The sequence below is a fragment of the Coregonus clupeaformis genome, chromosome 23, assembly GCF_020615455.1.
Source record: "Coregonus clupeaformis isolate EN_2021a chromosome 23, ASM2061545v1, whole genome shotgun sequence".
Taxonomy (NCBI): domain Eukaryota; kingdom Metazoa; phylum Chordata; class Actinopteri; order Salmoniformes; family Salmonidae; genus Coregonus; species Coregonus clupeaformis.
In genome coordinates this window covers 25,207,220-25,228,311 of record NC_059214.1, presented here as the reverse complement: position 1 = coordinate 25,228,311, position 21,092 = coordinate 25,207,220, and the positions used below count along the sequence as shown (strand labels likewise).

At 44.3% G+C, this 21,092-nt stretch overlaps 1 protein-coding gene across 4 annotated transcripts in view; it reads left to right on the top strand.

Annotated features, from left to right (window-relative positions):
- Window positions 1-20,419, top strand: part of LOC121536713 (zinc finger E-box-binding homeobox 2) — a 51,247-nt gene extending 30,828 nt beyond the window's left edge. The window contains exons 3-10 of one of the 4 annotated variants that reach the window (XM_041844164.2): window positions 6,386-6,682; window positions 9,540-9,605; window positions 10,739-10,936; window positions 11,231-11,445; window positions 13,442-13,550; window positions 13,897-15,932; window positions 16,366-16,465; window positions 18,309-20,419. In XM_041844164.2, the coding sequence (XP_041700098.1) occupies window positions 6,386-6,682; window positions 9,540-9,605; window positions 10,739-10,936; window positions 11,231-11,445; window positions 13,442-13,550; window positions 13,897-15,932; window positions 16,366-16,465; window positions 18,309-18,886 (3,599 nt within the window). In that variant the 3' untranslated portion in view covers window positions 18,887-20,419. Of the gene's footprint in view, window positions 1-6,385; window positions 6,683-9,539; window positions 9,606-10,738; window positions 10,937-11,230; window positions 11,446-13,441; window positions 13,551-13,896; window positions 15,933-16,365; window positions 16,544-18,308 lie in introns of all 4 variants that reach the window. The other 3 variants (XM_041844162.2, XM_041844165.2, XM_041844163.1) reach the window with 3 other exon arrangements.
- The last annotated feature ends 673 nt before the right edge of the window (window positions 20,420-21,092 follow it).

The window sequence follows — 21,092 nt, the reverse complement described above, 5'->3', positions numbered from 1 at the left end:
TCAGTGGGACCTCCAATAACAACTAACACACACACACACACACAAACTGACCTCATTGAAAGCCTCCCGCCTACACTGCCAGCTGGTGACTGGCAGGGTATTATTGCAGTTACCACAGACCAGACCACAGATGCCCCTCATGCCCACCGCTACATCTTTCTTTCTCTCTCCCCTCTCTCTCTCCCTCTCTCATCACTCTGTTATATTACTGAGACAGAAAACAGCTAGCTACCAACGGACTTGGGTGCAATACTTAATTGCAATTTAGGTTTCGCTTAGCTTTTCATAAAAGAGAAGAGGGCTTACAGTAATCTGTACCAGCAGTACCGTATGTTATTGTAGCGTCCTAATTAATCTTACAGGAAGTGTAAGGCAATATCAGATGGAAGCAGCACCGCGGATAGATTTATTAATGCTCCTAATCAGCTTCAGCTAAATTAATTTCGCACTGATTGCATGTATTCATCCAAATTTGCATACATTTAGCCCAGGTGATTTATTTTTCGCTTGTCTCATCTATACGCACACGCGCACACACACACACTGTGAGTGTGATCAACAAAGCTCCCCATAGCAGTCATTGTAATTGATGATGGTAGGGAAGAACTGCAGGCTGAACAGAGGCCCAGCAGTAGAGAGGACAGTTGCTCAGGGTTCCCATGTGAGTTAAAAGAGCCTTGGTTAATCCATGGAGCGACAGGACACTGAGGCAGGTGGTGGAGGGCTGGAAGGGCTGGAAGGGCTGGAACAGGCAGCAGAAGGAACCTGGCACAGACCGTCACCACAACCTGCAACACATAGTTAGACACGCATTGTTGCTGTCACCAGCTTCCTATGTGTGTGTATGCTTGTGTGTGAGTGTGTGTGTGTGTGAAGGGAGAGGAGGGGACAGTGTGTGAGAGAACAATTAGGCTTCATAGATGACTCATAAGGGGAATAAAAAGGATACAGCCTAATGAAAGAACATGAGAGAGAAGCCATCTCTACACTCTGTCATTTCCAGGGTTTGTGGAAAAATATTGCTTTTAGGATTTAACCCCAGCTCCAACATACCAAATAAGTTATATTAAATTAAACAGCTCCTCAATATTTACGAGACTCTGTGAGATTTATACTTTGTACAAACAAGACTAGCTAAATTCATAGCAGAGCGGAGCAGTGGAGCTATGATTATTAAGTGTGTTATTTTGTCTTGACTTGCTACACTGACAGCAGGGCCATGTTTTGACATGGCACTCAGATTAGGCAGAAATACCACTCCTCCTTCCTCATGCCTGAATATTTGATGAGCAACCTGTCTTCCTGATTGTGAAACATGGTTTCCTAATGTCCTAATAGCCCCTTTTGTGGCCATCTGCACCAAACAGTCTACAAAGGTGAAAATCACATTTGGCCTCAGTACAAGAACAAGTAGCAAGGCACAATCTAGATAGATAGAGTCCGGGTTCACTTTAATATATACGGATGTACTCAAATCAAGGATCATTTATCCTATTGGGTTTGATTTTCCGCTGAAATCAATGCAAAAATATGGAGCACCTTGTTGTCGTACCAAAAATAGCATTAGCGTAAAATCGATGGCTGACCTGCAGCCAAGAGCTAAATCCATTTAGTTAAGTGAATTCAGGTCGACATCACAGAGCAAATGAAAAGCCTAAATTGATCTGTGCAGTTATTTTGGCAGTTTATTATATCAAAGAACAGAGCCACATTGAGAGGAATGGCTCAAAAAACCCAATGGTATAAAGGGTAGAACAGTATGGCTGTCTTTATATGGCAGAAGGGCACTAGTTTCAGTTCAGGTTTGTAACCCGTAGCGTTGTTAGTTCTGTGAACAGCCTCTGTGGTGTGTGTGTGTTGTTTTGTAACATTTCTAACAGCTAGTGACGGACAGGCCAGAATCACACAGGAGGCGGCTGGCTGCCGAGCATCTGCTCCTAGATTTGCATATTAATTGACCCGTATTAACTCCAAACAGAAAAAAAATCGATGTAGTTTATGACTCTAAAGAATTATCAATCTCTATCACTCCCCTTTTTCCTCTCATGGCCTCTGTTTCTTTCTTTCACCTGTTCTAAAGGTCCTTTATCATATGGGTTGAGCATCAGGTTAAAGTCAGTCCTTTGTATTTCACTTGTAATCCTTGCAGTGTGAGGACATCACACTTCTGTCTGTTTTGGCCTTTGTTTCTAAAGGCTTTGGCTTGTCTTCAGCCACCCTGTGAAGGAACCATTTTGAGGGTTTTCTATCTTTAACTTCCTTCAGTCTTGTGTGTAGGCTATCCAAAGGGATCCTAGTTGGCTTTTTGTTTGTACGCCATGTATGTGTAAAAGTGAGTGTGTAAGTGTGTGGGGTGGTGGGGGCCTTGAAAATTTGTCGAGAGGAGTAACATGTGCGCAGGCAGGGCACAGATGGTGGCTCCGTAACGGGAGGGAGGGAGAGAGGGAGGAAAGGAGGGAAGGAGCGAAGGAGGGAGGGGGGGAAAGGAGGGAAGGAGGGAAGGAGGGAGGGAGGGAGGGGGGGAAAGGTGGGCCGTACTCTGAGATCTTTCTCTTGCTCCCTCTCTCTCTTTTTTCTCTCTCCTTTTGTCCAGCCTGTTGCTCAGGACCCCGTAGATAAATGGGAGTTTAATTCAATTAGAGGCAGGCTACTGGAACCACCCCTTCCCTCCTGGCTGGCACACCCCAGATGTGCATGAATACACACACACATGCACACTCACACAACAATTCAGTTATATAGGCCCACATAACAACACAAATATTGACACTCACTCTTTGGTTGATTCATTTCACTTCCCTCAGAGTATTTGTACTAGTATGGCAAATAATTCATGCTGTAGGCTATTTCTTTCAAAAAAAATTAGGAAATAATGCATTATTACACTTTTATTCCCCACCTCCCTGTGTAAATCCCCCTACCTGTCTGTGTGTGCTTATCATTAGATGGATGTTGGACCACTTCCAGTCCGTAGCCACTAGGCAGCGACCTTATTTCCACAGCATTCAGGCAGTGCTTCCTTACCTACTCACTCACCTCCCCCTCCCCTCCCCTCCCCCTCCAGTTGTTCGCTCAGGTGATCTGCACCACTCACAGGCAGCGAGAGAGAGAGAGAGAAAAGAGAGAGAGGTAGAACAGAGAGAGCAGTTTTTCTCTGGTAGCTTCCATCTCATCTCTCATTACCCAGGCAGTCGTAGCGGCGGACAAGAGAGACAGGAGGCAGCAGCGGATCACCTGGAGCAAGCAGTAGACCTGAAACCTGTCTCGTTTTTTAATATCAAACACTCACACACACACACCAATGTGTCTGTGTTTGAATATGGAACTGGCTTTTTTCATGGAGCCGCACAAAGAAAGAGAGAAAGAGAGAAAGAGACTGTGTGGGAGTGGATACTAGCCCCTCATGGCATATGTGCAGGCAATGGCTCTGTCTGATTAATCTGTTCCACTGTGGGGCGGTTTAAAATGGACGACGTGGAAGGAAGCCTCACTCATGCGAGGAGAGGGCAGGTGTGGTCTCTGCAAAGCCTGGGGACGCACTTTGGGATAGGCGATGATGTGGAGTGGGATCTGTTGTTTTACGGAATCCATATGATATGTGACAGGTATGGTATGCACCTGTTAGATGCATTTAGACGCCTCAAGGGGCACGCTCCTTTTTTTTGTTTGTTACTGTTGTAGTTAATGGTCACGTTACTGGAATGTCTGTTTCATAGGATTTAGTGGATTTGTTCTATATTCAAATTAAGATGGGGTTAACTTTAATATAGACAGAGTATTATTATATAATAATTTGATATGAATGGTGCTCTGCACTGCAAGAGAGCACCACCTCCTAACCTCAACTATTGATTTTCTTGAATATAAAGTACATAGAGTGGAAGGGGTTGGGCATTGGATGGTGATAATTGACCAACAAACCAACCATTCTACATCATCCTTCTCAGAGAGACTCAGAAAGGATTCTCAGTAAGGAAGGGTACTCCTACCCTGCACCACCAGCACCATTGTAGACAAATACTGTGATCGATATAGCATACCTTTTTAAAGCCACCTGCCTGGAACTTGTGGCTCGAGTTGGAGACATTAAGTCATTCACTGAAACAGCTGGAGGCATAAGTGACATAAAAAAGGCTATTCTTCTTACTGAGAATCTGCCTGGAGTAAAATATACCAGAGGAGATGACCAAACCAGCTAGGGTCAAGATTAATGTCTCTTTGTGGAACGCCTTAGTTGAGCAGTGAGAGAGAGCAGCAGAGGGAGAGAGAGAGAGAGCGGGAGAGGGAGAGAGAGAGAGAGCGGGAGAGGGAGAGAGCGTTCAGAGGAGAATAGCAAGCGTTGTCGCTGCTTTGTCTCGGGCTCCTTGAATGAGCACAAAGGATCGATCGGTGGAGAGGTGACGGGCCGAGACAATGGATCTCTATGAGATCAGCAGGTCGGAACGGCGGCGCTTCCACACACAATGGAGGTGCGGCAAGACAGAGTGAAGGGTGGCGCTCCATCAAAGATGTCACTGGAGACAAAGCGAATTCACTCTCTGGACTCTGAGTTGTTATTACTTGCTTTATCCTGACTAAACCTACTGAAAAACTGTTTGCTAACTGCTATCTAGATTAATGACAGATTGTAAATACAGGTGGTGTGTCTGAAGTAATTTCCAACCAGAACTATTGATTTAGAGACCCAGAGTAACTAAGAACCCAGCCTGTAGCTTTAGTCCAGTCTCCTGTGACATCTGCCACACTACTAGGCCCATGTGAACTGAGAGGCAAACAGTGTCATGAATTGCTTTTGTTTGGGAGGTCACTGGCTTTTCTCCGTCCACCTACCGCAACACAGATACAAAACAGCCACACACTGGCCAAGTATCTGAGCAACATAAGTCAAGTAACAAACAAACAGTTGTCTTCGTGTTTTTCCACCAAAACATTTCTCTTTGGCAGTTGGTAAGTGATTCTATAAATGTGAGGCATGCATCTTTCTCTCTCTTTTTCCTGGAAGAAATTAGTTTAATAATATCATTTCCTAAAGTAAATGTGCCTACATATTTTCTGTGGCATGATAACACACGCAAGTCTTGATGGAGAAAACACACTTTCTATAAACTGGACAGGATGCTAGCTGGTCTTTTCACGGGTCTGTTCCAAACTGCTCTTAGCTCAGAGTATAAAAGGGTCAGATATTTCATTCAGCGAAAAGGCAAAACCACTATTGTTGGTGGTCTGGCGGGACTAAAGAGGGGAGGGTGTGTGAGAGTGAGCGCGAGGTTAAGACGTTGAATGAAATCATATTATATCCAACATATACCTAGACCACACAACGTGTTTTCACATCTCACTTTTCAGCCTTTTCTTTCTCTCCGTCTCTCTTTCTTTCTTTTTTTTTTTGATCAGAGAGGGCATTACCCTGTCTGAACTCCCCCTAAATCCTTGTGGTCACACCTTTTATTAAAGAGGGTTTTGTCCCACGCCCTCCACCCCCCTCCGCTGCTCTTGGTATTCAGCCCAGGTCAGCAGATTTCAGCCCACCCCACCGTGGCTCCCCTTTTTAATTTGCACCTGTTGCGCAGTTGTCCGGGAGGCAAGTGCCGAACCATACAGTCAGACAAAGATCATATTATGAACAGATATGCAAAGCCTAATCTCGATGTACCCAAAGGGGAAGAGTGAAAAAAAGAGACAAGTATTTTGAATTCTCTTCCTTGGGAACGTGTAAGGGAATGGTATGCCGTTAGGATGTAAAGGTTTACGGGTTTGAAAAACTGTCGAGGGGAACCAAATAATATGCCCAAACAAGCAATTGACTTCAAAACGCATCATTTTTAGCCACTTCCCTCTCGCTTTCTGGAGTTGGCAGCGGCCTCCAGAGATAACGCGCATGAGAGCTTGGTGAAATATTGCTTTATTAGGCAGAACACAGAACTCAAAATGAACCTGAAAATTGTGCTCTATTTTCCAACCCCAAGGGCCCCCTTTCCTGCGCCTAGTTCCCATGATGTCATGGCTTTTACATTTTTTGTGTGTTATTTTCCCCCCCCCTCCCTTTTTCTCTTTTGGGCCTATGCCTGCCTTTCTCATGCACCTTAATCTGATTTTTTCCGGCAACACCGAAGTGGACATATTTATAGATTGGAATGAAGGCCCCTGGGTTCAGGCTGAATCAAATCAACCACATTTTATCAAAGTTCAGGGATGTAATATTTACAAGCTGTCCATTTCCACTTGGTCCCTACGGTGTCTGGGATGTATAAAAAGCTCCCCAAACTATTCAACGCAGGAATGTGACTTTCAGTTTTTGCCTCCACTACTTTAGTCTCTACCACTAGAGCCGAGTTAGTCGGATGTTGTTTTAGAAACCTAACAGCGTCTCTTTGTTTGTGTTTTGCAGTGCTGAACTATGAGAATGTGGTGGAGACGGGCTCCGAGACAGATGAGGATGACAGGACTCTGGTCTCAGAGGAGAACGGTCTAACCAATGGGGAGGAGGGTAGCAGCCCCGTTGGGGCTGGCGTGCCCAACCTGGAGGCGTCACCCAGGGTGGGCCACGCCCTGCTGTCCTACAGGGCTGGAGCAGAGGAGGGGTCAGAGGGCAGGGACGGGCGGCAGAGCCACAACCACGCCTGGCGCCTGGCAGACAACCCACACGGACACGGACATGGACACGGACACCTCAACGGGACTGGTGAGTGATCCGCTCAACATACCTGTACAACCTAAATCAGTGAACAGGCAACACACCTCACTGTTGTAAATCAATTACACAGCACAACAACATCAGCTCAACACCTCCAGAACGACAGACCCTAAAATAATATCACTGATGTTATTCAATTACACATCTTATAATAATACAGTACCTATTCACCTTTTCAGTTTCTGCTAAAATAGCTTGAGCCTGAGAAGTGGCTTTGTTCTATACTCTGTCTATTTTCCTATTTTCAGAGCTCTATTTTCCTATTTACAGGAGGTTGTAGAGTTTAACTTAGTGCTTTAGTCTAGTGGGACATGTTGCTGCTGAAACACAGTCAGCACTTTAGCTGCTTCACAGGCTCACGTCGGCAAAACCATCTCCCTCCCTTCCTCCCAACCACCCTCCCTCTCACACATACTCATCGCTCTACGACTGTTCACACCCTGTAGCACGTCTGTCCTCTCAATGTTCTCCCTCCCCTCTTTCCTCTCCTTCTCTCTTTCTCTTGGCTCTGTAAAAGCATGGAAACGGTCTCCTCATTGTTTTCACATACTTTCATAGGAATAAAGTCAACTCCGAAAAGGTCAATGTACTCAAGGTCTCGCCAGAGCAGAATATGTCACAATATTTCAGTTTAACATATGAAGTGCCACCTTTCATTCTCATTGACCCATAATTCTAACCCCGTATATATTTATGAAAACAACCTGATATGAAATTCTTTATAATTAGACAGTTTAGTGGGCCGTGATCAACGCAACCTCTAACTCCCCCATATTGCTATATTGTACAGGCAGAGCTATCAATGATGAGCATGTAGCGCAAGCGAAACCTGTCAACCCCCCCCCCCCTTCTCTCTCTTCCTCCCTCTCTCCCTATCTCTTCCCCCCCCCCCCTCTCTCTCTTTATATTTCTCCATCTACTCCTCCCCCCTCCAACTCATCTGCATCAGTGACAGGACAACCGGTGTCGCCAGGACCTCAAAGACAAATACTTTTAATTAGGAGCCAAACGGGATCGTTAAGAGGGAGCCAGGCTTTTGCAGGACTCATTAACAGCCCTAAATTAAATTTGGAGCTTTATGATGGCAATTTACATGCATAATAGGCCCACCATTCTAGGGCCACCTGACAGATACAGAGTGAACTCATGTAAGACGCCCAGTTTTAAAAAACGGACCGGCGTCGGCTATCCGTCTCTGGTAATGACTTGGTGGCGCGTTGCCCTGCTGAACAGGGAAATAGAAAGGACTAGGAATAAGTTTTTGATTTTGAACGCACTCCAAAACTGAAAATGAAAAGAGCCTTGATGTGGAGAGCATAGATGTTATCATTATCATGACCATCATGAGAAAGCTGTAAATGAAATCAATGTCAGATTAGCACATCTGCTACAGCCTGTTATAGCTAATGCTAAACTGGTGGATGATTTTAATTGAACTGGTATTTGACATTTATAGGTAAACTGATGAAAGATAGACAACCCACATATTTTTCATTTCAATTTCATTCAGGCAATAGATGTAAAAGACTTGAGTGTCACTTCAAGGTACTGAAAAGAAGAAGCAGTCTTGAACTGTGGAGGTTTGAGTCACATCGAGAATGCACAGGGTCGAAACAGAATGACCACAAACAGAACTGAAATGCTAATTTACTTTAACCGCCATCTTGCCTCTGCCTCTCTAGGAAAAAAAGACTACTGAAAACACAATGAGCCTCCATTTTATATTTGAGATTTCATATTCAGTGCAAGTGTACTGTAAGTGTAGTGAAGGAGGGGCCTACTGAAAATAGAATGACACTTGAGTACAGTGTCAAAATTCTACGACAGTGGCACAGGGCGTGACTCACATGCCTTTGTCCTTACTCTGAGGCCTAGAACCCACAAAAAGCCCCATGTTGGCTGAATGAAACTCATTCTAAAAAGTCTGGCAATGATTCTCCTCCCAATGAACCTCAAGTTGAGGCGAAGGGAAGCAACAATGCTTTCCCCATCAGAAAAGGCACGCATTTTTGCAGTTGTTTTCTGAAGCGTGCAGTACCACCATTTTATCTGTGTGGTGCAGGGGGAAACTAAGTGGTAGGGAGAAGGGTGAGACCTCGCTTCTTAATTACATTTAGTCTTGGAACTATGAGAAAGAAAATAGTTTTCATCCACATTATTTATGAATTAATGAAGGAAAACTAGCAGATTATTTCCATACAATCTACCTTCAACCTTCCTTTTACGCTTTTGGGCCACAAAATGTATCATTCGACTATAAAAAGTAATTACATTTTGACATGTTCTCAATAGGTTGTGTACAGTACCTTATGACTCCTTTGACTCATAGCAAGACTATTTTGGTATAAAAAGCACTGCATTAGGTTCCTGTTTGACACTCATTGCTCAGGAGGAAGGATGTTTTGAAAAGTAACCTGCTGCAATGAAAAGAGGGGAGAGGGGGAGAAAAGGAGTGTTCTCTTGTTTTCTTCCCCCACCTCTGTTGCAGCAGGCAGGGGTGTTGTATATCCCTCCTTTGAAGGGAAAGCTTATGATACTTGTGACTCCTGTCGAGGAGGGGGAAGGAGTCACATGACTGGGGCCAGGAGAAACAAACACAATAGGCACAGTATATGTACACCCCTCGCCTGCCTATCCCTCATTATCTGGAAAATACATTCACATTATGAGCTGTGGCAGAATGGAAAGAGGTACTTGTTAACTGAATTGTCAGGGTAGTATGCACCATGCACATTCCAGTTGACTGCCTCGAGTGTTGAACCATGGTCATATTTGAGTTTATTGAGAGCTGTGTTAGCCACAGTTGATGGTCCGATTTTAAACGCTTCTCTCCATTCCTTCACAGATGAAAGGAAGGATGAATATGAATCCTTGGAGCCAGAGGGGTCTCTTCACGCTGTAAATGGTACAGGTGAGTTCCACTCCCACCCTCTTAACTGTAACACCATATTTACTATAACTCCCCATTCCAGCGTTAAATCCTCAATAGCAACACACTAGGAAGAGACTTGATTATAATATCCCCTTGCAGCAGGTGATATATACCTAATAGGAAATACACACAGTCAACAGCCATGCAAGATAATATCCTTCCTTGTGCAGTAAAGCAAGAGGGAAAGCAAAGCAGTTGTAGGTTGAGTGAGAGTGCAGCGCAAATCACATCTTGCTGCAAAATTGAGTTTTGACCTAAATCTCATTTGTTTGGTTCATGTACTTTCAAATTGGTTTACAACAAGACAATAAAATGCTAGTTTGTCCTTGCAGTGAGTCACAATGTCTTTCCAATTGAGTGTTTTATCAACAAAACCTTGCCTAGAGTGACTACAATGGAACCAGGCCTCTTGGGGACAGTTTGATGTCCTTTGTTTTAAGGATATTGTTAACAGTTCATGAAAAAATATACACCGAATCTGTGTCACAGCTGCGTACAACACACAAGCCAATAGCAAACAGTAATGATCCAAAGACATAAAGGTAGCCACGTTAACTGCCCTGATTTGTTAAATCAACTGATGAATGCATTAGATACCTGATATACCATTATGCCTACACTGACTGTTAAGCAGATGTAACCCTACATTATCTTACTTATAATCAAATCTCTGCTTTAAATTATGTAGAGAGAGAATTCTAAGTGAGATCTGTAAACCCAGCAAATCTAATTGCAACTTAAACCAATTACCCGTTATACTAGGACAGATTTAAGTTAAAATGTTTAAAAGCTTTTTTCCACCATTTAAGATGGGTTGTGAACATCACTTAATGATGAAATTGTCTCTGATTTTTCTTTGTAGAAGCCATTACATGACATCATTAACGGTAACTTAAATGTATACTCCCCTCTAAGTAGTGGCTTAGTGCTTTCTTCCCTCAGTTCATCACATTTAGAGACCAGTCTGTTTCCTGTGTGGCCAATATACTGTAGCTTTGCAGCACATCTCTCAAGATGGGGGAAAGAGGAATGAGACTGACAAATCTTTTTATTTGTCTCCCTCTCTCTTCTTCTCTACCTGCCCCTCTCCTCCTCCTCCTCCTCTTATACAGTCAAGTGTATGGATGGGGTGTCGGAGCTTGACGACTACTTCACTAAGCGTAATAAACTGGAGGAGAGTGACAGCCACTCGGCCAGCATCGCTGAGTACCTGCAGCGTGGAGACACCGCCATCATTTACCCAGAAGCCCCAGAGGAAGTGACACGACTCGGAACTCCCGAGGCCATTGGGCAAGACGAAAACGAAAACGGTAAGAATCCAGAAAATACAGTAAATCTCTGACTATTTGCAGTCTCAGGAACTGCGTTATAGGTCTACCACTTTTATGACTTTGTCCCCAATAGTGCTACTGAGTGACTTTTATGGGTAGTGTGTGTTTAAGTGCAAGCTGTAGGCGACTCCACTTGAGGCTTTGTGAAGCAGAGATAATTATGTTGCTTGCTACACTTCCTCCGTTTACAATCTTGGCATGCTGCCCATCAGTGTCTATTAGCTGACCTTATGAGCCCTCCTCCTCCTCTTCCTCCTTCTTTCCCCTGTACAGACCTGCCACCTGGGACTCCAGATGCTTTCGCCCAACTGTTGACCTGCCCTTACTGCGACCGGGGCTACAAGCGGCTGACATCGCTCAAGGAGCACATCAAGTACCGCCATGAGAAGAACGAGGAGAGCGTGGCCTGCCCCCTGTGCAGCGAGACCTTCTCCCACCGCACACAGCTGGAGAGGCATATGGCCACGCACAAGCCAGGGAGAGATCAGGTAAGACTGACAGACAGACAGACAGACAGACAGGGGATGATATTTTTCTCTTTTTCTTCTCCTCCTCTTTATCCCCTCTTTTCTTTCCTCATCTGATCTCCTTCACACATTTGGTTGTGTCGTTTGGTGGGTCGGTCAGTGCTCTGTGTGAAACACAGTATCATTTTAGCTCAATGCCCTTCACTCTTTTTTTTCCCATCTAAGATTTTTGTTAATTACAAGGGCTTTAATAGCTTCCTCATGGTTACTGCATGCATTTGTCTTCTGCATCGAGAATCATATTCTCTTGAGTGAATGATTATTCCAATTTCCTATTCCTATCGTCCTCTACTCCTCTCACATTACAACAAGTTACTTTTGAGCTTTTGTTCTTTTAAAAAATCAGACCCCGCACTGCTTGTTCGCAGCTGCATTTTGTTGTGCTCCCCCAAGCTTCCGCCTACAGTGAGGCATGCGTGGGATGTGCTAGCATATTGCCTTCCTCAGGCCATCTGACTTTTTGCATCAGCTGTTGCTGGAACTGGAACAGATTTGATTAGAAATTAGCACTCATAAAGATAGTGCTAGAGATATGGACAATTTCCTATGGTTTAATAAGCAGTAATAAGCAGTGCTTTCGTTGAGTGTAGTGTCTAAAATGTACCTATTTTGTAGGTACAACCAGGGAATCAGTACAAGTACAACCACTTATAACCAGCCATTGTAAACATAAAAACCAAAAGTATAGACCTTTTTTCTGTCCTAAAACTGAATCTACAACTGTCTCATAACGGACCATGTAAATAAGCAGTGGAATCATTCAATTTTCCAATTATACTGTGATTATAATGAAATTTCCTGAATTAAGCATGTCAGATTCAAACCTCAATAAGATTTCCTGAATTAAGCATGTCAGATTCAAACCTCAAATTTGCCCTGAGCCCTCCGTGACAGACGCAGTGAAGCAGCACCCCCATTCTAACCCCTCCACCCCCTCACCTGACTCCCTCTCTCCCCCTCCAGACTGACTTAAATAGGAGCAGATGGTCTTTTCCCCAGTGATCTGGAGTATCATAATCCTCAAATGACTAAGTTTTTGTTTATTTTTGTACTTCCTCTCCAGTTAAAAGAGTTAAATGAAGGATCTTATGGAAGGCCATTATGATTACCTTAGTGCACCGGACTGTGGAGGGCTTTTGATTTGAGTGATACTGAGTGCTATTGGTGTAAATGTGTGAATTGTGCTACTCTGCTTATCCTCGGTGTGCCTAGATCACATGTTTATCATGGGTTAATTGTTCACACGTTTGGTTATGATGGCAGGTTCCACATCGTTCATTGGCCCAAATTTTCAGATAGCTAGCTTTTTCACAAAGTAGTCCCCTTCAAGCCACATTCAGTAGGCTAACCCTAATCACATGCCCTAACCTGAAATGTCACCTGCCTTAGGAATGTCTTAACTCCATACACAATCACACACACACTTTCGCACATACCGGTACATAGACTCCTTAGCAAGCATTATCGAAAAGGGATTTTTTGGAATTGAAAATGTAACAATGTACACCTCCCACATCTTTCTCATTAAGTTCTTTGTGGGGGCTTGATCTCCCTAGATGTTGTTTTTGTTTGTTATCTGCACTCATTTGAATTTCAAATGCAGGAAATGCACCTACACTAAACAGTTACTTTTGAACAGAACACGAAAACTCAACCCACACTGTATTCTCAAAATCGATTGGAGTTGCTTGCGTGCTTCATCATTTTGATTACACAATTTAGGATGTAACCCCCCCCCCCAAACTGTTAGATATAGGCTAGTTAACTTTTGTGAGGGAGTGTTATTGTGTTGCAAAGTAGCTTACCATTGAAGCCATGACAAACTCATTACATTCCTTCTCAAGGCCAGCTACCTTGAAATCTTCCCCAGTGTCTGGTTAATTTGTGACCTCCCACTCTTAGACAACACGTTTAGGTGGCACTGATGTGAAAACTCCCTTTTCTATCTCCTCCACAGCCCCAGCTTCTGAATGAAGGGGCCGGTAACCGCAAGTTCAAATGCACAGAGTGTGGAAAAGCCTTCAAATACAAGCATCATTTGAAGGAGCATCTCCGCATTCACAGCGGTAGGTACTAAGCCGAGTCAAGCTGGCTTTAACCCACCATTTTTAAATGTATTAATGTGACTGTAGCTAGATGACTGAGAGGGCTTAAAATTGATAATGTTCCTTTTTGGCCTCTGTCAGTAAATGAGTCATTCTGTTTTATAATAGCTCACTGTTTCAGACCTGTTTCATAACTGACTAATTCAGCCATATGGATGAGGCCATAGCTCAAGAAAATGAGAGTTGAATAGAAATAGAAATTCTCATTTTCACACTGAAAGAAATCTTTAGCTATTTCACTACCAGCCAATTGCAAGTATTCAAAATGGAGTAACTTGAAATACATGTCCTTGTTTCCCGTTTACAGGTGAGAAACCATACGAGTGTTCCAACTGCAAGAAGCGCTTCTCCCACTCCGGCTCCTACAGCTCCCACATCAGCAGCAAGAAGTGCATCGGTCTGATCTCTGTCAATGGACGAGTACGTAACGGAGGAGGTAACGCCAAGGCTGGCTCCTCCCCTAACTCCACAGCCTCCTCCCCGGGAAGCCCCGCCCTGGCCCAGCTCCGCCACAAGCTGGAGAATGGCCGCCCCATGGGCCCCCAAGACCAGCAAGGCCACCTGGACATCAAGGCAGAGCCCATGGACTTCAACGACTACAGGCTACTGATGGCCTCCCAGTATGGCGTTGGAGGCCCAGGGGGCTATGTGAACGGAGCCGGCCGAGGAGGCAGCCCCCTGGGGATCCACAGCTCATCCCAGAGCCCCCTGCAGCACCTGAGTGGAATGGGGTTGGACCTGCCCCTGCTGGGCTACGGTTCCCTGGGGAACAACCTGAGCGAGGTGCAGAAGGTCCTCCAGATCGTGGACAACACGGTGTGCAGGCAGAAGATGGATGGGAACCCGGAGGAGATCTCCAAGCTCAGGGCCTATATGAAGGAGCTGGGGGCCCAGATGGAGGAGCAGAAGCTGGCTTTGTCCTCCCCGCGTGCTGGCTTCCAGGTGGTGGGCCACGGCAGCCCCACCAAAAGCATCATCGACTACACTCTGGAGAAGGTGAATGAGGCCAAGAGCCTGATCGATGACTCCAAGAGGCAGATCAACATGGACATCAAGAAGGAGAGGCTAAACCACTCGATGGATCCTGAGGACAAGTTGCACCACGAGAGCCACCAGGTTCCATTCCTGCCGTTCTCCTGCCAATTCTGCAAGGAGACCTTCCCAGGGCCCATCCCACTGCACCAGCACGAGCGCTACCTGTGTAAGAAGAACGAGGAGATCAACCACCTCCAGCCAAGTCAGGGCGTGCCTCCCAGCCGCAGGGGGGTGTTCCCCTCAGAGCAGCAAGCCGCTCTGCAATCCTCTCTGTCAGAGAGGGGTGCCACCAGCCCCGTCAACCCTTTCAAGGACCACGTGTCAGTGCTCAAGGCCTACTTCGCCATGAACATGGAGCCCAACTCAGAGGAGCTGCTGAAGATCTCCATCGCAGTCGGCCTCCCACAGGAGTTCGTGAAGGAGTGGTTCTCCCAGTGGAAGAATCAGCAGCAACAACAACAACACAACAACGGCAATGCCAACTCCAGGAAGAGGTCACCGCCGCCAGACCGGAGCAGTGCAGAGGAGCGAAACCACCACAGCCTGACCAGGTCGCCGATGTCCATGGCGCAACACGTGGACCGCATTATGGCACTCGCGGATTTACACGGCGTTAACACCAACGGTGACCGTAACGCTCCCCACAGACATTTAAAGGCCAACCAGTTTACAGCCAACAGGCAGATGGGTGACAAACCACTAGACACCTTGGACCACCTTAGGAGCAGCACGCCATCTCCTCTTAATCTCTCCTCCACTTCTTCTAAAAACTCACAGAGCAACTCGTACACTCCAAACAGCCTGGCCTCTGAAGGGGACGGCCATGGGGGGGACGCACCATTGGACCTTTCTCTACCAAAACACATGATGAGCAAGAGCATCTCACTGGGAGAAAAGAGGTCCAAACCAAACGGCTATGTCTCAGACCGCAATAGTGACCACCACCAATCCAACCGGGAGCAGGGGACTGAGCCCATGGACTTGGCCCACATCAAGAAGGAGTTCCTGGGCTCAGGGAGAGACAATGGAGGGAACAGCGGCCACCAGATGGAAAAGAGTGCCAGCCCCATCTTTGGCATCAACCCCTTCGGTGGTGGTCACATGTACACACCTCTGCCCCCACATGGAGCGTTCCCCCCGCACAGCTTCATGCAGGCCCAGGCCAGCATCCCAGGCCTGAGGCCATACCCAGGGCTGGATCCAATGAGCTTCCTGCCCCACATGGCCTACACTTTTGCAACTGGGGCGGCCACATTTGCTGAAATGCAACAGAGGTCGAGGAAGTATCAACGGAAACCAGGTTTCCAGGTATGCAAGCCCTTTTGTGGTTTTAGATCCATTCACTAAAGTCAATATTTAGTAAGACGTTCACAATAACAATTTTGCCCTTTTAAATTAGTGTCTAATGGATACAGTTACACTCAACACAAAACAAATAAAATGTTTTAGATTTTACGTTTTTGTAATGTAATTGTTTTCTGTAAAATAGTGTTTTTGTCTGTTTTGTTAATACTTCCACTCCACACAAAAAATCCACAACACAGAATTAAAAAGCCCATATGTTCCCCTTTTTATGTCTCCTCTCCTGGGCAGTAAGAAGGGTCTTACACAGGTTGCATGGATCGACGGCTAAGCCCTGTCCAGACTTGGGATCAAACTCAGAGCAGAAGGTGTCTATGTTTAGGTGACAGGTGTGGATTACGTACAAATAATTGAAAAATCTGCCTCTCTCATCTCATAGGGGGAGCTACTGGACGGCACTGCGGACTATCTGTCAGGCCTGGAGGACCTGACAGACGAATCGCTCCTCTCCCGGAAGAAGATTAAAAAGACAGAAAGTGGTATGTACGCGTGTGACTTGTGCGACAAAACATTCCAGAAGACCAGTTCCCTCCTAAGACACAAATATGAGCACACAGGTATATAACATTTGGACACTTCTTTTTTACCCCATCCCCCCTCTTCACCTTTGTGCCAATCCCCCTCCATGTTTTGTGTCTTTTGAAAGCTATCTTTTTTATTACCTTTTTTGATTACCTTTTTTTGTTCTTGATCACATAGCTTTTTCTCCCATCTTAGTTCTTATTTTCTCTCTTCTCTTTCACATATTTTTACGTTGTTTGTGTTCAGATTCATGACCTAACATGTTCCTTTCTTTTTGACAGGGGGTGGGGAATAGTGAGATGTTTTGATATGACAGGGGTTACATAAACGTTCAGTAAAGTAGACGTAAGCGTCATTGCATTTGTCACAGACACCCTAGTAGTTGCATAGTCTTTCTGACTCCAGACATTATCAGATGGTCTCCAGAAGTAACAGGACCAGTGGCCATTTTGGAAACAAATTTGCCGCTTCAAGAGGGACTGTCTTTTTAAAGTTCATACAGTACATACACAGTGCCTTCAGTGACAGGGACAAGAATTACTGCATTGACCCTAGTGGTATTTAACAGAATGCCAGGTCGAATAGAAGGCTTGCCTGTATGGCATTTCTGGTTCTTATTGAAATTATCTTCAAAGATGTGACCTCTCTTCCTGGGGACTCCTCTCTTTCATCAGGTTGCATCATCCCCTGTCACTCTGTGCAGGAACGCTCCATGAGGAATTCGCTGTTTCGTCTATTTTTGCACCACTGTGGGGGTGGTGGGGAGGGCGAGGATGGGGGGCACTTCAAGAATGCCAACTATGGAAGATGTCGCAGGCATTCCAAGGCTATTTGTGGCTAGGAATCGCCTGTGTGTGTGCGTGCATTCCATTGCATGGCTGTTCGCATGTGTGTACTGTATGTGTATTGGCATTCGTAAGATGGGAGGCGTTTGTGCATGTGTGTGTGAGATGTGAGCTTTGGAAGAGTGCTATTATATGGGCCGATTGAACTGGCATTAGAGAGGCCCAGCTTGTCTAATAGAAGTCAGATGGAAGGGAATATATTTCTGGTGGCGCCACTGAGTTGTAGTAAACGTTTAGTGCGAGGAGCTGCATGGTGCGGGGGCGGGACAGGGAAGGGAAGGGGGGCTAGTGGTGTGAAGTTCCTCCTCCTACAAATATAACCGTCACACTATCACGCGAAGGATTCCTAATCTGTACCTATGATGTCATGACAACACACTCTGTCACTGGTGCCAGGCTGCTTCAGTTTCACCTTGCTTGGTGTTCTAAACATCTGAACTCACTGGCTTAGCTCGCTGCTCACCGGCCCCGCCGCAGTCGCAGACGACCCCATCATAGTGTGTTTGGGTTCTTATTTCCACCTGCCTCCCCCCAGTGTTATCTAGCAGCAACTGAAATTAGCTCTAAGGTTAGGTGGTCAACCATAAATGTAGGGTTACTTTCAACGCTTTATTTTGTTTTCAGAAATGTACTTGTATTTATTTGTACAATCACAACATTACCCATTCCTATCATTATTTTCTTGTGTTGTTAATTATTTTCACCATGATGGGAGGGAATGAAGAAATCCTGATATATGATATAAATGCTTTTACACTCAAGATGCACTTAACATGATCAATACATTCTGTGCCAATGTCAGATCAAAGTTACTCTAATATTGCATGTCTACTGTATGTCTGTTCTCCTGAATAACTGTCTATCTTCCTTTTGTACTGTTCTTTGTTTCTAGAGAAGGCGACCACAGTAACACCGAAGTAACACTTTCTCTCCCCTGTCTCCTGTGTCTCTGCAGGCAAGCGGCCACACCAGTGCATGATCTGTAAGAAGGCCTTCAAACATAAGCACCACCTTATCGAGCACTCGCGCCTGCACTCGGGCGAAAAGCCATACCAATGCGACAAGTGTGGCAAGCGCTTCTCTCACTCAGGCTCCTACTCCCAGCACATGAACCACCGCTACTCCTACTGCAAGAGGGAGGCCGAGGAAAGGGAGGCGGCTGAGAGGGAGGCCCGGGATAAGGGCCCCCTGGAGCCCACAGAGTTGCTGATGAGGAGGGCCTACCTGCAGGGTCTGGGGCCGCTGGGCTACTCGGACCCCGAGGACCAGCCGGAGGATGGGGGTGGCACCATCCTGAGGGACGGCACTGAAGGAGGGATGAGGGGAGGACGAGGAGAGAGGGAAGTGGACGAGACGTATGAGGAGGTGACAGACAGGCGAGAGGCAGGAAGTTTCAGGGAAGGAGAGGACGAGGATGACAGCAGGATGGACACGGAGAGGAATGACGAGGGGAAAGATGCAGAGCATTCAATGGATGAGAGTTCAAGAGAAGGGAAAACAGACACCAAGTCGGACCAGGAGGAAGCAGATTAAGTCAATACTGCAGTCATTTGAAAAAAATCTTTCAGCAAATATTTGTGATGTTGGTTTGTTTCATTTCCTTTTTCCATTCTTCCAGCAAACATGAAACTTGCTTTGTTTTTAGATAGGCACTGCGGTGGCTCAGATATGCAAGCGCGAGCGCTTGCCTCTAGCTTCTCAGAAGCTCATAATGATGGACTCATGCAATGTGGTGACTGCCAACATCAGAGTTGTGACGACAAGCTGGGTGGGATTGTTTAAGAATCCACATTATGCAACAACAACAAAAAACGAAGTAATAATGATTATCATTATAATTAAAAATGAAATGAAGCTGTTTTTAATGTACAGTATTAAATAAGGCCTGAAAGCTGTGTGGTGCTATAATGTTCTTAACCCTTGTGTTTCATTGTGTTAATACCCCAAACTAGGAAATTGCACTCTGCCCCTTTAATCACTACAAAAACATTTTTTGAAGAAAAAAAAAAGGCTATGTATATTTATACCGTGCTTGAAGACTCGGTAGCAGTCCATCAGTGTTGTACTTTGTCTACCACTTACTGTGATGTCCTTGGTTCTACCATCCTTTTTGCCAGGCAAACTAACCACACAATTTTGGGCCTCACAAATGTCTTTATGTGAAGGAAACTTTAAACCTGTGTGAATTTGATATGTTGTGAGTCTTAAATTGGACCGGAATGGAGTGACAGAATGAAGGAGAGAATAGTGAAATATGGAGGGCTCCGTACGTAAGACAGAGCCTTTGTATGTTTTATTTTCTCAACAGAAAGCCTTATATGCAAACCTTTTCACCTGTGCATTTCTGCAAGTGCCATCCTTGTACAGTGTAAATCAGAGTTGACTTGTGTTTTCTTTGCTCTGGCTTCAGTATTAAATGAATATTTCACCTTGTTTTCCAAGTACCTATGTCAGTATTAGCATAGATAGAGACAGCAGTTCGTTAGTTTACTTATGTTTGTGCAATTTTCTGTATTTTTTTCATGACCTTTTGTCAGTATTACTTTTTGTTTTTGTTGATTTTTTTTCCAAGCATAAATTACATGTAGTTTTTATTTTAAGATTACCGTTTTATTTATGTGACTCATTTTATATTTCCTAATTTTATTTATTTCATACTGTAGTGTACAGTATTATAGTTCCTCAACAAATAGATATATTTTAGTAAAGGATTCTGTCATTGACTATTGGAGCAAATTATAAATAGAGAGCATTCTATGGTATTTGGAAAAACATTCATTGTTAAAATTTGAAATTTTGTTCTTATTGTTTTATTTCCTTTCAACTACTGGAAATTCTAAATTTGGGGAACTTTTGATACAATATTGTGAAAACACTGTATTTTTTGACAATAAAAATCCACTTTATTCATACAGGTAAAGAGATGAAGATAGAGGGACTGTTGATGATGAAAAATTCCTGAAATGTCTGAAGTATTATTGAATTTTTAATTTCTCTTGGAAATGACCATGCTCGAATAAATGTAGCCAAATTAAATTTGAATAAAGCTGTGTTATTCTTCTTGTACTTGAACTACTTCTATTTATTAACAATCTAACAGTGATCATGTATATTTGGAGTATAGCAGTCTCATGTTTATACCATTTTTATTAAGGTCATTATTGTCTAGATTATTGGTTGTCCTAACTAGACAGCACATAAAATTGAAGTGACAATGTCACAGTACAGCATGTGGAGACTTTCTAACATAGCATGTGAAAGTAGGAAGCATTAGTGTGTTGTGTTTTTGTTTAACTTTACAATGTAATATTAATTAAATTTGAACATGCCAATATGATAGAACATTCAAAAACATTTACTAGCACTTTCAAAGGGAAACATTTTCAAAAGTACTGTAGACATTTTCCAAGCTTTAGTTTCATGTTCTATTCAGGGAAAGTTCTTAATTAACATAAACTCATTATTACAGCCTTTTACTTTACTATAAAATTAGGAAGAATAATCTCAAGTATCCATCTCAAATATAATTTATTGCTGGGTTACCTTCTGATGTGGATTTTACTTTATGTACCAGATTTCTTAGAGGCTGTGTGTGATAGACTTTAAAATTACTTTTGCCTTTTTAAAGTTTGAGAAAAAAAAACTAGGATGAGCTAAAATTGTCACCAGCAGCAGACAGCCAAACTGGCAATGAACTGTTTGCACAGGATCTCAGAAGAATTACATGACCTTACTAATT